This window comes from Polyergus mexicanus, unplaced genomic scaffold, assembly GCF_030449975.1.
Source record: "Polyergus mexicanus isolate NDT 795.1 unplaced genomic scaffold, iyPolMexi1.0 SCAF_1, whole genome shotgun sequence".
In the NCBI taxonomy this organism is placed as follows: Eukaryota; Metazoa; Arthropoda; class Insecta; order Hymenoptera; family Formicidae; genus Polyergus; species Polyergus mexicanus.
In genome coordinates this window covers 2,531,352-2,548,562 of record NW_027223321.1, presented here as the reverse complement: position 1 = coordinate 2,548,562, position 17,211 = coordinate 2,531,352, and the positions used below count along the sequence as shown (strand labels likewise).

Sequence of the window (17,211 nt, the reverse complement as noted above, 5' to 3'; positions counted from 1 at the left end):
CTCGCGAGCAATTTCTATCCTTATTTTCCGGTCTCACGTGACATGCGTCCACCAATCACAACGCTTCGATTGGTTGCGTTCGTAGAGAGATCTATTGACCAATCAGAATGAAAGAACCAAGATGTGATTGATCCATCAAATTTCTTTCACTACAGCTAGTAAATTTTCAAGTATAACCCGAATCTGGTGATATTACTGATACGCCATTTGAATTTATGCGTTGAAAAGAAAGAGTTTCTTTTAAAAAAATAGAAGAATATAATATACGAGAATAGCAAAATATATATTTAAAACTAAATATATATTTTATATTCCTAACCATACAATGCAATTTGTTTACATTGTAACGCAGTCACTGCCTAATTAAAAAATTAGACTGTTAATGTAAATATATATAAAATATAAATTATTTTGAAAGAGACACTGGCCGATTATATATTATACATATTGCATATGTATTAAATAGATTTTATTCAACATAGATATTACTGAATTCACGTAATTAAACGTACTGTGTCTTTGGCTTACTGATCCTTGTTTTCTGTTCTGCTATTTGTAATGGCGATGATATTAAACCTACTAAAACACAGTCAGCTTCTAGAAGAGTTACATCTGTGGTTGCACCTAAGAATCTGCTCGACAATTCCAAGTCCTTTATCCTTAATCTAACTTTTGATCCTCTTACGTAATATCTAAAATGATAAATATAATATCCATAATATCGTCTATCGTTCAAAAAAATGAAATATGTTTTGAAAAAAAAAAAAGAAAGAGAGAAAGAAATCTAAACACGCACTGTCCATTCTTGATAGGTTTCCGACAAACACAGTGAAACTTCCATCCAAAATCGATATACACATCATCATCGACCACATGAAAGATCTCACCGATTACTAATTTTCCTTCAGGATCTCCCAGCTGTAAAAGATCATAAATCAATATTACATGCTCCGTAAAGTACAATTATTTTGCGTAATTTATAAATACGAAATATTTACATCGACAAATTTAGAGTTGCGAATCAGGGAAGCGAATGTTTTGGGTGTCTCCGGAATTTTATCATCAATGTGCGAGAACATTTCATAACTTCGTGCAAAGCCGCTCAATTTTTTCTCAGACTCCGTTTCTGTATCTATTTTCTTTGCTTGCGTTTCTTTGTCGACGGCGGATTCCAGGATCGGCGAGTCGTTGCCTTCTCCTTCTGAATTTTTCTCCGAACTGAAATATCTCGCAGAATTCACTCTGAACACGTTGAAAGATCGCAAATGTGACAACGTTCTCTCGAGACGATGTATCTTGTTCATGATTGTAACTAGAATGCCGTTTCGTATCGTCACAATTTCTATCTCGGCGATTCATAGATTACAGCCGAATTTGAGGTTATGCAAGATTATGTAAAAATTCTCGTGGTGTCGTTACGATTTCTGTTCTGTTGTTATCCTAGACTAGAAGAACCTGAGATTGTAGATCCTATTTTGATTGGAATTTCGTAAAGTGGGAGTTTAAGATAAATGTAATTTTAAAAAAATATCCGAGAAAAAATTGATTAATATAATTTGTCGTTATATTCGTAGGGATATCAAACATTCCTTTTTCGTTAGGTTAAAGCTAAGGTTATGTTACAATATTATGCACTTTATGTTGTATTTCAGATTGTTTTAACGAGAAGGCATTTCATTATTTCTCGGAACAATGTTGCCTTCCGCAATGTTAAATATTACGAGCAGGAGCATTTCTACATCAGTCCCTGTGAATCACATAATTAAATTAAGTCGATTGAGAGTGGTAGACAACAGCGAAATAGGAAAGAAAGCTATGCTGGAGGGTAAACCACCACGATGCATACATGTTTATAACAAAGTTGGAGTTGGATTAATCGGTGAGATAGAAAAAAAATATATTTGTAAGAAAAACTTTTCTCTTTATTCTTCTACAGAAATGTATTTGAATGATAATATAAATTATTTAGGAGATAGAATTTTAGTCGCCATAAGGGGCGAGAAGAAAAAGGGTATATTAGTTGGATTAAAGCAGACTCAGGCACCTAAAGTTCCCAAATTCGACAGTAACAACTTGGTGCTCATCGATGACAATGGAACACCTTTAGGTACAAGAATACAAGTACCCATTCCACATATACTCAGAACGAAAATGAAGGAGAAAACTCATAGCAAAGGAGCAGATTATACAAAACTGATAGCAGTTGCATCCAGATTTGTATAATGTATATTGTTTATCATTGTAATGTATATGTGTAGCTTGATTTAATAAAAAATGTTAATATTGTAATTATTTAATATATCAATTGCAAAATTTCTTGCGATATGTAAATATGTTATTTTGTCTCTTTATATCTTGCTAGTTTCAACTAAAAACAGAATTTTATAATAATAGTATTGCTTTTGATTAATTCTTCTAATATAAATATATTCTTTGATATATCTGTCGTATTTAATTACAATATATACTGGAGTGAGAAGAATAAAAAGTGACCTAATTTATAGAAAAGGATACATATAGTATCATTGTCAAAACATTGACTTCATCTATTTTATGAATTGAATGAAAAAGAAATAATTCATTATCATTTCCAATTTCATTGTTTAAATTGATTAATAAAACCAAAATTTAATTCTGACCCCGATTTTCTATAAAAGTACAGGAAAGACTTACTACAGAGCTTAACTATACTAGTGACTATACTGTACGTATAGACGTAGGAAATATGTTTATGACTGATGTGGGTAGTTTCCCCTCTATATGCGAACTACTTTATCGAACCCGCATCTTTGACTTTGACAGGGCTTGTCTTTCAACTATCAACTTGGCGCTTGACGCATGACGCAGGACACAGTCTGATGTCTGATGTCGAGCGTCATCGCGTATCGAACGGCGTATCAATGCGTAATGTTATCGTGAAACGATATTCATTCATTTCGGCAAAAATTCGATATGCGGATATTTTATCAATTTTGATAATGCAGTAAGATGAGACTTTATAAAACAAACAGCTTCTTTGTTGTGTCGACTAAGCGTTTCCGGAATACATTTTTGATCAAGTAACATGATTATTGCATGAGTACTCTGTACATACAATTATTATCGTATATTGATTGTAATGATTATACCGTTTACATTATTTCTTTCTCTTTATATTGTGAACAATAAGAACGTGATGATTAGTAAATAAATATGCATCAGTCGTTCTATGCGAATCATAAAATTTCTCTTCACGCACTAATTGCTAATTTGGCATTGCGATGTATGATTATTAATATATCTTGAATTTAAATTGGCATATTATTCGTATATTCATTAGGTCTATGCAATTAAACACTATGTGCAATGCACGCTTTGAAATTTCTTAAATATTTCGAACAATCGAGTCAGTGAAACATTAAGTTTTATGTTCTCAAATAAAGATTTCGTTCTTACTTGGAACAGTAGTAATATAGATTAAAATTTACATATTTGTGCAGAGTATAATGCATTTTTGTAAATTTTATTCGAGCATGTTTTATGAGAGCAATTATATTAAGGTTATAAAAATATTAATAGCTTGAATATTATTGTGTTTTATATATGTGTTTTGACGTGGCTCTGATTATTATTGTGTGACATATGTAAATTGCTTGTTTAGGTGAAATTTGCTATGACAACAGAAGACACTACTTTATATTTAAAAAGAAAGAAATAGACAAGATTCTTTCACAGGAAATATATTGGATTATACTAAAAACTTTCACATTTGGATGCTCAAGGTTGTATATAGCCCATTTCTTATATAATACGCTTGAAGCCAATATACGCATCAATTCTAGTAAATTATTCAAAAGTCTTCATATACTTCCAATGACAAGCAGTATTTACATCATTTAGAGATTTAAATACAGTTTACTAATAAATTGTTGAAAGGATTATCTTCAAAGTTAAAATAAAAATGGCCAGTGGCTGGAAAATATTTGGCTTGTTGTTATACAAGGACTTCATAGTACGCAAGAGACATTGGCGTATGACATTATTCTTACAAGCTTTTCTGCCTATTGGATTATTCGCATTATTACAAGCTGTGAGAGATTTTAGCGCTCAAACCCCAATTAAAATAAATGAGAGCACGTTTTATTCTATACAAACGCAAAATGATTTAATGGAAAAACTTGATAATGATTTAAATAATATTTATTATTTACCAAAAAGTGCATATACAGATAAGATTATGGAGTCTGCCAGAAATTGTCTTGGACTTGTGTCTGAAAGTAAGCACTAATTTAGAAAATTTCTGTATTCTTCGGAAAAATATGATTATTTAATAGAATTCTTTAATAATTAATAAAAAATATTAATATAATGATCTTTTTTTCTTATATAGGTATGAAAGGTTTTTCTAATGAGACTGAAATGATAGATGCTTATATAGTTTCTCAAGCGCAAAATCCGATACTTTCTGTGGTAGCCATTGTCTTTGAGCAATATAATAAAAGTACTATAAAGTACAAAATTAGACATTCCTGGAAAATTCCATATGATTTGTACCAAACTGTATTAGGTGAACATATGAGAACATCCCCTACAATTTACTTTGATATGATTCCAATTGTGCAAGTTCAGATGTGTGTAGATGAAGCACTTATAAATCAAGCAGCAGCAAATTCTATGTCAAACATAAAGGTATTATAAATTTTTAAAAAGAATAACAAGTATATATAAATATATTTAAAAAGCAATACACATAAATAAGCTTAAAAAGGAATATATAAAGACATTTTAATAATGCATAATTTATTATTAAAATGCGTTTGGCAAATATATTTATGTATATGGAGACATTAGATAATATGCGACTAATGTATATGACGGTATTACATATGCTTATCATCTTTTGATATACATGTATTATATTTTTCAGATGTCAATACAAAGAATGCCTTATCCACCACACATCAAAATAGACGCAGCTGATGTAATATTACGTGAAGTAATTTGTACATTTGCAGTTATAGCTTTTGTAATTCCACTTTGCATAGAAGCCAATTATGCATCAAAAGAAAAGTTTATTGGTATAAATGTTAGTATAATATTTTATTTTTTTGTTTTTATATATTTTATGTGTATTCTTGTATAATTATTGCGAGATATTATTTGCCTTATTGTTTTATGCAGGTTTTAATGGCAATGAATGGAGTCAAATTATCCTACAATTTATTAAGCTGGTTAATTACAGGAATATTATTCAGTATTCTTTATGTAGTGCCAATAATCATATTATTTAAAAATACTTTTTCTACAAATGTTGAAGCTTACTTGCAATATGGAAATGTATTTATATTTTGGCTCGTATTTACGGCACACATTGGTCATCTTATAACATTTGGCATGCACATTGCAGCTTACTTTTCAAAACGTAAATAACGATATCTTTCACAAAATAAGTAATAATATTTTTTTAAATTGTTTTAAACTAATTGTCGATATTTCTTTGTAGCACGTTTTGTGACAACTGCTTTAGCTATCATATATACGGCAGCATTGTCGCTTCATGGGCATATGGCAAGGGAAGAAGCTTTTGGACTTATATCATATTTTGGTATAATATTTCCAAATATTCTGCTGTATAGATTTCTTCAAGAAACAAATGCACATGAAAGCAAATGTAATATTTTCCTACTTATTTGTATTCATTAGCTATATCGCTAATCTATTAGAAAAGGTTATATTTTAGACTGTATATTGTAAGTGAGCAATTTCTTTTATTTTAGTAATTGGTATTCAATGGAATAATATTTTTGTTCCTGGAAACGAGGAATACGGCATTGTAGGAAGTATGGGCTTCATATTTCTCTTCTCAGTCTTAGGCGTTGTGATACATTTTACACTTGCGGTTTATATAAATGCTATATTTCCCGGTAAATACGGAGTTGGAAAAAATCCATTATATTTTTTGAAGGCAAGTTTATATACAAAGATCATTAATAAAATGGACGCGATATTGCATATAGCATGTAATAATTTTATGTAATTATATTTTATAGTGTATCAAAAAGAATAAAATATCCCTAGACGAAGAAGTTATTGAATTCGATTATGATAAGATAGCTAATGAAGATTTTGAACCAGTATTAGGTGGTGCACTTATACCTGGAATACAAATACGTGATCTTAAAAAATCTTATACAACATGTTGGTTACGAAAATCTGTAAGTTTATATCAAAAGATAGATATTACATTTTTGTAATGCGTTTGATTAATATTAAATTACCATATTTTAGAAAGTTCATGCACTGAAAGGAATTTCTGTGGACTTTTACAAAGGACAAATTACTGCTCTGCTTGGACATAATGGAGCAGGCAAAACCACACTTATGTCTATATTAACAGGTATTACATTGCATCATAAAATAATTCTTAACATGTTATTTTACAAAACAATCTATATTTATTTTTGATAGGTGTGACAAGTGAGACAGAAGGAAAAGTATTCATAAATGGCAAAAATATAAGAAGACATCTACACAGTATTAGAAAGGATTTAGGTTTATGTCCTCAAGAAAACATGGTTTTTCCAGATTTAAATGTATTCGAACAGATCGAATTTTTTGGTTTGGTAAGAATAACAATAATAATCTTTGTGGATTAAGAGTAATATATATATATAATGTTTTTATATTATGGCAGTTGAAAGCTAAGAATAAAACCAGGAAGGAAGTCAGGCAAGATGTTTATACTTTACTTGCTAAGCTGAAGCTTTCTGAAAAAAAAGATTTTCTTCCTAGCAAATTGTCCGGCGGTCAACAGAGAAGATTGTGTCTTGGAATGGCACTCATTGGTGATGCTGGCGTAAGTTTTGAAATAGATATATAATGCGCATCATATTATATTGATTTCTTAAAATAAATTTACGTTTAGATTATAATTTTGGATGAACCGACATCAGGAATGGATCCTGAAACTAGACGAGACACATGGGACATTATATTAGTAAGCACAAATTTTTTATCTGAATCTTTTCCAATAATATTTTTTGATATATGTTTATATGTTAAAATATGTTGTGCATTTTGCATCATTAACATTTTTCGACAGAAACTTAGAGGAGAGAAAACAATATTGATTAGTACACATAATATGGAAGAGGCTGATATACTTGGTGATAGAATCGCGATAGTACATTCAGGTCGTCTTAAAAGTTATGGCACTGCAATGTTTTTGAAAAAACAATATGGTAAGATATTATGCTGGGCTTACTAATATTTAAACGTGATATATAATTTAGATTGTTATTCAATAAATCATAACTTTTTATTCTATTTTAGGTCATGGTCATATAGAAGTTACCTTATCAACAAAGTCTTGGTGCGTTCCTGAAAAAATTATAAGTAAATTTGATTCAAGGACCCAACAACTTTGCATTGATACTGAAAAAATTGTTTTAAATGTGCCATATACAAATTCTTTGCCACAATCACTAGATAAAGTAGAAAGTGAAAAGAAAAAATTAGGGGTTACTGGAATAAGCGTGTCATTGATTACTTTAGAACAAGTTTTTTTAAAGTATGTTTTCTGAAACTTATTTTGCATTATTTGTTATTTTATTGCTAATTTCTTATACTTTATTATTATTTGTTAGAATTGTGAAGAAAGAAGATAATGGAAGACATCTTAATGAATTATTTACAACGCCATTAGGCAAGGTTACAGGGACTATGCTATATATGCAATCAATACTGGCATTACTTGCCAAGAAATTCACATATACAAGAAAGAATATAACTACTTTATTGATGATTGTATGTATCTTTCTTTAATAGTTTCTTTACAAATATACTATGCATATTATTAATATTTTTCGTTACAAATATTGAAATTGGAATTTCTATCATTAACATTTCATTGTTCATATTTTCAGATAATTTTTCCTATCTTGTCGGTGTTTTTAATGGCTTTAAGTTACAATTTACCAAACGATTCCACAGATATTGTTCCATTAAATCTTGGTATGTACAGATATCCGAAAGTTTTATATTCGTCACACAATGACATAATTGGTCAAAAATATGGAGATGTTGTTCGGTATTTCGGCCAAGCAGAACGCGTAGCGGATACAAGTATTACAAATGGTAAACTACAAATAAATGATCTTGTATTAAACACGACAATAAAATTAAACAATAGTTTTACTAATTTTTTGTTTCTTACAGCTCTTCTGAATTTTTCTACGGCGGATATCGCGGAATATCGTAACAATCTTATCGTATCTGCCGAATTTAATGCCACTGAAAATAGCACAATATTGGCTAATGGTTTTTATTCTGGCATAGCACTCCATAGTGTGCCATTAACAATGAATCTTTTGAGTAATACATTCATCAAGACTTTTGCTAGTGAACAACACTCGATTCTTATATCCAGGCAACAATTACCGAATACACTTATTTCGAGTAAACTAGAAGCGCCAGAAGCAGAGTCGCTCTCACGCGTCTTAATATTCTGTTCGTTTTTCTTTCCCACTGTGGCGTTGTTCGTTGTGCATCCTTTGCAGGAAACAATTACGAAAGTTAAGCAACTTCAACGTATGACTAGCGTCACATCGCTATCATACTGGGGTACAATGTTCGTTTTTGATTTTCTATTGTATACAGTGTGCATACTATTGATTACCTTGGCATTCTACATTATGGATATTATCCTTGATCTTCGTCTATATTATAGAACAGAGATATGTAAGTCGTTTTTTAAATTACATCAAGACTTTAATATTATAATATTATAGATACTAATTATAGTATATTTTTATCTCTTTTACATATTTTCACTTATTTCCTATTTTTTACAGTATGTACAATATTGATCCTGCAATTGTTTGGTATTAATGTTTTATTTATCGTCTACATATTCAGTTTTATGAATAAATCAAGAAGTACAATAATAACTATTTTGGGTCTTGCACCTCTTGGTCTTGGTAAGCTTGTTATATATATAATATTTGTCTTTGAAAATATGATTAAAAATCTCACATTGAATTAAATAATTAAAAAATATTCAAGTAAATATTGTACAAGAAATAAATAAATTTAAGAAATTATTTCAGTTGTAATACAGTATCTCTTACATGAAGTAATACACAATTTTGACTGGCTTAATCCGCTACACATTATACAGAAGAGAATCTTCCATCTAATTCCTTATATAAGTTTATTCCATGGTCAGCTATCCTTTTTCAACATAGCTGTACAAAATGCAAGATGTCGTCGTCTACCAAATAGACTTCAGGATATAGCTTGTCTTATACCCGGCGATTTTTGTTGTGGTAAGATTGTGCAGTGTTTAGAAATGTAATTTAAAGTTGCTCTGTTAACGATAAAAGTTAAAATTTACTTCATCATTATTCTCTTCAGGTTTGGATTGTGCTGATGGAGTTTGCAAAAAACAACTGCCTTATTTTAAAGATTTTAAGGATGATATAAATTTCGAAGAAAGTATAGTGTATTTATCTATAACACCAATTTTATATTTTGCTATATTGATTATGATAGAGGAAAAAATATTTTTGAAATTATATGCAAAGATTGGCACAAAGCCAAAAGGTGAATTAGAAAACATGGACGATCAAGTGAAGAAAGAGAAACTTGCTGTAGCATTAGAAATTAATAAAATTAACAGTCAAAGTAAGATGTATACAATTATAAATATTTTCTAAAAAATATATTACGAATATATTAGATAATGTTAAATATATATAATTGTTGGATTTTTGTACAGATGTAAATGTTGCGAAACAAGAATTCAAAACAGATACTACAGATGCTAATAATTCCGAATTAATACAAAGTCCAGTAAGCGAAGATAATAGCCTTTTTTTAGTGTTCGAATTAAGCAAATATTATGGAAAGCTAATGGCTGTGAATGAGATAAGTTTTCGAGTGAAACCGCGGGAATGTTTCGGGTTGCTCGGCGTAAATGGTGCTGGGAAGAGTACGACTTTCCGAATACTAACTGGGGAAGAAATTCCTGACAGCGGTGTAATGTACTTAGGCCGAGCGGAAATCTCTAAGAACAGGAAGAAGGTAAAAATAATTTACATTCTCATTTCTATATCATTGTATTGTTTGTTGAAATATTAAAGAGTATTTTTTTTGTAGTATCTCTCTGAAATGGGATATTGTCCACAAACCGATGCTTTAATGCCATCCTTGAACGCTTTCGATCATTTACGATTGTTCGCTCGCCTTCGCGGCATACCAAAGTCCAACGTGGAATTGGAAGTTAATAAATGGATTAATAGACTGAGTAATTAAAGCGCCATAATGTAGAATTTTAATAAGAGTCATTCTATATAAAATAATATACATGACAACATACATACATTCTTTTTAGATTTAACTGCTTGCATGATGCAGCCAAGTGGTACTTACAGTGGTGGGAACAAGAGACGCTTAAACATTGCAATGGCTCTAATTGGTAATCCTACTCTTGTTCTCCTAGACGAACCTACAACTGGTGTTGATCCTGCAGCTAGAAGATCGCTATGGAATACTTTGCAAGCATGCCAAGCAGCAGGACAAGCTATTATACTTACATCTCATAGGTATCTATCAGAATTGTCCAAGTATCTAAGACAAAATATATTCATTGTTCACACCTCTGAATAAATTTATTTTTATTAAATTCGACATATTAAATCTATATATTGTTCAACAGCATGGAAGAATGTGAAGCACTTTGCAATCGTCTAGTCATTATGGTGAAAGGTGAATTGGTCTGTGTTGGTCCAAGTCAGGAATTAAAACAACGATTTGGGGCGGGCTATGATATTCATATAAAATTAAATCCTGGCCGATCAGATGAGGATGTTGAAAATATTAAGATGGTCATTGAGTCTACTTTAACATGCGACATTAGAGATGATAATTTGGTAACGATTGTGCTTCGCTTAAAAGCACATTCACAAGGATTTCATAGATTCTAATTTTATCTCTTCTTCCTCATTACAATTAATTTTTCTACATCTTACAGGGTCTTCTCGCCTACCATGTAACTGATTGTAACACAACGTGGGAAAAAATGTATGATACAATGAAAAATCTTAAGCAAAGATATAGCTGTATTGAGGATTATGCTGTTTTATCTGCAACTTTAGAGCAACTCTTTATTCAATTTGCAAGAGGTGTTGAAATGCCTAAAAAGTCTTCAACTTATTTTACTAGTCATGAAGAAGTCTAAATAGAATATGACATATTGGAAGATATATACTTAAATAAATAGACTGTTAACATATTAATATATCGATTACATTATAGATCGTTATCAGTTTATATAAAAACGTAATTGCTCACATAATAATTTCATTTGATAATTGTTACTATATGTTGTATTCAGTGGATATGTTTTATATCAATGGAATAATTCCTGCATACTATTTTTAAATTACATTACGATGAGAATATTATATTACAAAGATACGTATTTTTACGTAAATATATATATATAAAATTTTGCATATTTGTGTAAAAGAAAAAAGTTTTAGAGTTTAGTGATTATTAAATTCTGTGTATGTACATAAATATAAAAATAGTTTATATATATTTTACAGCATTAATACACCTTATATTTATTCAAAAAATAATAACAAAAATGTCTCAAAATTGATTATATAATCATAATCTGTATATATAAAAAAGTGTATAAAAGAAGAATGTGCGATACCTATTGTTGTTGCTAAATATTAATTACACAACCACATTACGCACATATACACTTGAAAAATATTATATATTAATATCTTAAAGTCGATATAATAATATCTGTAAGAGAAGTTGAACATCATTGCACTTGATACGCAAAAGCGATTTAAACAACAACAACAACAAAATAATAATAAAAGACGGGCTTTTCATGAATAAAATACACACGTACTTTATAAATACTTTATAAATAAAAAGATCTATGTATGATATATTATTATGTACATATGTTCCGAAATAGAATAATATGAAATTCGTATCTGCATATGATATATATGTCGATGATTCACGAATTCGCTGTTTAATATTGGTAACCGCCACCTGAACTTGTTTGATATGAATTCGGTCCCTGGTATGCGCCACCATGACCGCTTCCTATGACAAGAGAATAAATATTTAAATAGTAGATCACATGAAACATTAATATGTATAAATTACGCAATTGTAAATAATTATTTAAATCTAATTATTTGTATAATTCACCTCCGCTAGGATATCCGCCGTCTCCTCCCTGCGAATATCCTCCACTACTACCATCCTGATTTTCTCCCCTGGCTTCAGCGGCGAGCGCCAGTTCAACGCCTCGTTGAATTTCCGGCGGAATCGGGGGCGGTGTTGGCAAATGGGCCCCTTGAGGATGGAAGCCATTTTCATCCGCCGTGTATGTGATGGAGTATTGCACACCGTCGGGTCCAGTATAAGAAAAGGATCCGCTCACCGACTCGGATTCTCCTGCAACATCAATGATACACACTTAGCTTTGACGCAATGATCTCTCGATACCGTCTAACGCATTTGTTACGTTACAATACTTTCACGATCTTTCCATCTAAGAGTGAGTACTGTTTGATAAAAAAAAAAAAAAAAAAAAAATTAATGAATTTGTCAAGATACGATTATAAGATCGAAACGCGTCCGGTAGTCAAATAATTAATAATTAAATTGAAAAATAGAAATGTACAGTTTTTTACCTTGTTGATGACCAGTTTCCTGTACGGTGATACCATTCCCGGTTTCATAACTAAACTCATAATTTCCGTCACCGGCGTTCTCATTACTATACGAAATAATGGGTATCTCTTGACCACCAGGCTTACCCCCGCTCAATCCGCCACCTAAAATACAAATTAAACTTTAAGAGTGAGATAAATGTAAGTTATTCCTAGAAAAAAAATTCAAACTGTCTTATTCTCCTTGAAAAAAACGATGCGAGGAGATATTAGTAAAAAATTCAATTAGATTTGAATTTTAATCACGTAATAATCACAATATAATAGAAATTTCAAAGAGACAAATGAAATTATGTTTAAGATAATATATAATTACATTTTTTTCTTTATCTTTGATCTTTTATCTTCTCAGACTTACCATCTTGGTAAGCACCGCTACCGCCTCCGAGACCGAATCCGCTTGGTCTACCATGATCACCTAGACCACCTAAGCCACCCGGACCACCTGGACCACTTACACCACCAACTGGGCCACTATATTTAACGGGGCCGCCTCCACCGCGTCCTGGAGGATGAATCAATCCTGGTCCACCCGCACTTCCGGCGCTACCAGGCGGGAGATAAATATTATCTAACCGTGCGGCGTGACATATACCGACGATTGCTAGCAACGTGATGGAAACTTGCTAAAACAATTTCAGTCACGTTAAATCCTGAGAAAACAATGATTTAATATGAGAAAAAAGTATAGATTAAGAGAGAGAGGGAAGCAATGTATAAAAAATATAAGTTTTATTTTTCATAGACACACTATCCCATATGCGAAGTGGAAATCACGCGACTCGGAGATCCGGAGATCCAGGATCCATACGAATAGAAATATTGATAAGATCTGCATCTTTCGTACCGGTCTCATTTCGCTTGTCGACCGAATCCCGGCGATGTTATACACTGCAGCGATACTCAAAACTGTGTAAGTATCGTCAAACCGACGATGATAATTGATCTGCACGGATCCAGGTCGGATCCAACATTATATACCAATCCCGCACGAGGATCGTCTTCCTCCCACCCGTTGATGAGAAACCGCGCGCGCGGATAGCATCGGACGATTAGAGATCACCCAGTGATGCATTCCTCGAAGATTTGCTTGCGATCCTCGCCCCGCGAAAGATGCCGCCGGGGATAAAAAGAGAGAAAAATAGATCCCGGAATTTTGCTTGATAAAGAAAGAAGCACACGTTGAGCGGATTATTGAGGGGCGGGAATGGTGCGAAAGAAGCTTTCGTCATGAGATGAAACTGTCAAGTGATGAAGGGGGTTGCGCAATGTCAAGTGATATAGATCGGCAAACATCTCCGAACGGATCTGAAGGTCGAGGCATGAAAGTTAAGCAATAGGATTTAGATAATGATGTATAAAAGTGAAACGGTATCGGTCGCTCAAGATGCGTTTTTCACTCCCATTTTATAAAAGAAAAAAAAAATTATTGGATACGTTATTGTGAAAATAATTATTTTATAGCTTTTTCATGATAAAAGCTGTGGTTAATATCAAGCTTCCTATATCTTTTCGTTGTGCGATTTATTTTGATCCATTTGCGAAACGATGGGAAAGCGTACAAAAATGAACTGAGTCGATGACGCAGCTGGCATATATCGACCATGCATTACAAGGGAGATCTTGTAATTATATCGGCTCTTTCGACGCGAGAATTATACCCGAATGTCGCGGAGTCGTCATCGCCATCGTCAGCGATCAAACATGTCTCTATTCTCTATGGAGAGCAACTTAGAATGCAGACTTCGCGCAATCGAGCGGGCTCGTTGCATAATCGTTATGCGTTGAGCATCTTCGGAGCGGCATCATCGGCCGGCCCAATAGGTGCGTGCACGTGTGCGTTAAGTCGGGAACTCTGGATACCCCTGGGCAACCCGGGCTGATCTATCGCGCACGGCCATCGAAACACGGCCAATGAAGAGTTCAGATCCGGTTACTCGAAGATTTGACGATTACGTAAGATAAGTTACAAAAAGCTAATCCGCGAAATCGTCCCACAGTTTCACATTTGCGATCGCGAATGTTACGCGTCCATAATGTTGCAGCTTCAACGTGTACCGTAAATGTTTCCATAAAAAATGCTGCACGCAAATACGTAAGTCGTAGCGAATGCGCTGAAATCATCGGATTGCCGATTGACACATAAGTCGCCGATTAACAATCCAGCTTACGGTCACCGTACTCAAGTTTCACCGTAAATGAAGCGATGATCGCGTCCCGATAGGCATCACGTCCACCATACGATATAGAGAAAGACGTGCGTCTCGATTTAAAATACAACGGCCGAACTTTGGATCCATATTTAGAAATCGTAGCCGATAATGTTGTTTTGACATTACATCTCAACGAATTCGAAGCACAAATAAGGAATGGACGGAGGAGGAAAGTCACAAGACAGCAATCGTGAAGCCTCTGTATATAGCGCGCCAATTCCTGAGGTTAAAATAAACGTGTTTTGCAGGTCGGATGCGGGAATGCGACCGAGATAAAAAAATTATGAGCGCTCGTGAGCCACGAGTCCGATAATAGGATACAGCGACCGTCTCGAGACATCGCATCCCACTTCGTAGAGCATGCTCCGAGAGGCATCGAAGTCACCGTATTCTTTGAGAAGAGATCCGACCCTTTTAAAACGCTATCCATTTATCTTGCTGCTCGTATTATGCCAGAGGTGAGGTCTATCGACGCGAAAACTCTCAAAACTAATCCGATATGAATCCCGAAGTCGAACTCTATGTATTCTTCGTACCTATTGGCATCGAAAAATAATTTGAAGGAAGCGATTCCTTCATCGTTCTTCACGATTAATCACTCACGACTTCAGTGTTAGATCTATATCAATCATGTAAGAACGAAGCTGCACAAGATCTCTAATAGATGCCTCCTTAAATGCAGATAATCTGGAAAAAAAATTATTAATGGATATTCGTTCAAAATTATTTAACATTTTTGCTATTCAAGCACAGATTTATTATATCCGGTTATGTCTTCTAGTTATGTCTTTGCTATAATTAGACGGCGCGTCCAATTCAGTTTCGACAACATGTCGCGGAAGTATCGCGAGATTCGTTATTGATGAGCAATGTGTAATAAAGAGATTGTGCAAAACCGGGAGCGCACGCGTGCTCTCCTCCACCGCTCTCCTTCTTGCGACCTCGTGCGTGCGATCGCACCATTTCGAAAGAATGGGTACCTACGTCGAAGGTCGATGGAAGGAAAAAAAAAGCTGTGGTCTCTTCTCGACGGTTCTCTTACGTGTCGCGGTTTTGACGCAACTCCGTGACGGAGCAAAAAAAGGAAGAAAGAAAGAAGAACGGTGATCGCGGAGATTTTTACCGCGCCTTACGGTAGACAGGGTGGCGAGAGACAGGTGCGATCGTTTATGTTTTATTGCGGTTCGTTCCAGAGATCGGTGTGATGCCAGAAGTGCAGGTAGCGCATTAAAGTTCATCTATTCCAATCGTTCGGTTAAAAAGCGCTTCCAATTATATATGACTTCGCCTTCTTAAATACGGAAATATCATCGATTACTATTCATTCATTCTTGATTCGATTTTTTTACTAAAATTTCTGTAATATTAATACATATATAGTAAATATATATTTATATCCACAATACTGATTATATATATATATATATATATATATATACACACACACATACATACATATATATGAATAAAGAATTTACAGGTTTTCAATTCAAGTTTCTAATTATTGCAAAAATCTATACTCGCTAATAATTTAGAATGAATATGAATGAATGTTTAGATAAATCCGACGTGAGAATCGATTTCTTAGACACATGTTAAACTTAATTACGTACTAATCTATGCTCGCTTCGATCGTGTTGGGAATAAAAGGAAAACATATAAGATACCGTTACGTCACCTCGCTCAATTCAACGCTTCGACGTTTTCGCGAGGCGCATAATTAGGATACCTCGTTAATTTCCCTTAACTTTTGTTATAACCGTGTATTCCACTAATGAATACTGCCTGCATTTGTTACTTAATTTTCATATCTTCTTGTTTAAATCATTACAAAATAGAATGGCATTATTTTATTGCTGATTGAGTATCTTCCCACGATCATCTCGACATGTACTTTCTACACTACATGATGGATGCTTCTTACCGAAGAGATCGATATTTCAGATCCATCCAGATATCTTACATAGATTATTCGATTATATTTGTTTCTACGATTGTTTGCGCGAGATGTGCTTACGCGGAACCTGAATATATTACGCGTTCTGACCTGCAAAAAAAAACTGCAGTCACTTCTGCAACGCGACTGGCGTAATCGCATGAGTCGTTTGCCGCATCGGAATTTGAAAATGTGTCACGTGAAATTTCGATCGGCGATCTCGAGATCGTTATGTCGTCTATCGATTGAGGAAGAGGGAGAGAAAGCGATCCTTTCAATTTCACCGACGATGATCCTCTCTCGTTGGCGAGTC

At 33.3% G+C, this 17,211-nt stretch overlaps 4 protein-coding genes across 6 annotated transcripts; 2 read left to right on the top strand and 2 right to left on the bottom strand.

The window, feature by feature from the left end:
- Nucleotides 1-5: 5 nt before the first annotated feature.
- Mrps28 (mitochondrial ribosomal protein S28) lies at nt 6-1,616 on the bottom strand. The gene is made up of 4 exons (XM_070304695.1): nt 999-1,616; nt 797-918; nt 513-692; nt 6-91 (listed from the first exon to the last, which is right to left on the bottom strand). The coding sequence occupies exons 1-4, from the start codon at nt 1,302-1,304 to the stop codon at nt 34-36; spliced, it is 666 nt and encodes a 221-aa protein (XP_070160796.1). The 5' UTR covers nt 1,305-1,616; the 3' UTR covers nt 6-33.
- Nucleotides 1,036-2,288, top strand: Mrpl14 (mitochondrial ribosomal protein L14). Of its 2 annotated transcripts, none has more exons than XM_070304699.1 (3): nt 1,036-1,379; nt 1,653-1,879; nt 1,970-2,288. In XM_070304699.1, the coding sequence occupies exons 2-3, from the start codon at nt 1,693-1,695 to the stop codon at nt 2,221-2,223; spliced, it is 441 nt and encodes a 146-aa protein (XP_070160800.1). In that variant the 5' UTR covers nt 1,036-1,379; nt 1,653-1,692; the 3' UTR covers nt 2,224-2,288. The 2 variants fall into 2 exon arrangements, with proteins under 2 accessions (XP_070160800.1, XP_070160797.1); XM_070304696.1 differs by having other exon boundaries at nt 1,037-1,513.
- Nucleotides 2,289-2,814: 526 nt separating this feature from the next.
- On the top strand, nt 2,815-16,369 carry LOC138945116 (phospholipid-transporting ATPase ABCA3). Of its 2 annotated transcripts, XM_070316376.1 has the most exons (27): nt 2,815-2,983; nt 3,641-4,256; nt 4,370-4,668; nt 4,907-5,065; nt 5,161-5,401; nt 5,483-5,650; nt 5,757-5,944; nt 6,030-6,194; nt 6,268-6,376; nt 6,448-6,602; nt 6,674-6,835; nt 6,905-6,976; nt 7,082-7,220; nt 7,312-7,549; nt 7,626-7,785; nt 7,905-8,115; nt 8,197-8,718; nt 8,832-8,957; nt 9,087-9,305; nt 9,394-9,663; nt 9,758-10,062; nt 10,138-10,285; nt 10,373-10,583; nt 10,697-10,910; nt 11,012-11,162; nt 12,232-12,574; nt 13,102-16,368. In XM_070316376.1, the coding sequence occupies exons 2-26, from the start codon at nt 3,941-3,943 to the stop codon at nt 12,279-12,281; spliced, it is 4,998 nt and encodes a 1,665-aa protein (XP_070172477.1). In that variant the 5' UTR covers nt 2,815-2,983; nt 3,641-3,940; the 3' UTR covers nt 12,282-12,574; nt 13,102-16,368. The 2 variants fall into 2 exon arrangements, with proteins under 2 accessions (XP_070172477.1, XP_070172467.1); XM_070316366.1 differs by having other exon boundaries at nt 11,012-12,574; nt 13,102-16,369.
- On the bottom strand, nt 12,538-13,605 carry LOC138938997 (pupal cuticle protein 20). Its single transcript, XM_070306433.1, has 4 exons — nt 13,597-13,605; nt 13,108-13,375; nt 12,711-12,854; nt 12,538-12,581 (listed from the first exon to the last, which is right to left on the bottom strand). The coding sequence occupies exons 1-4, from the start codon at nt 13,603-13,605 to the stop codon at nt 12,538-12,540; spliced, it is 465 nt and encodes a 154-aa protein (XP_070162534.1).
- Nucleotides 16,370-17,211: the final 842 nt, after the last annotated feature.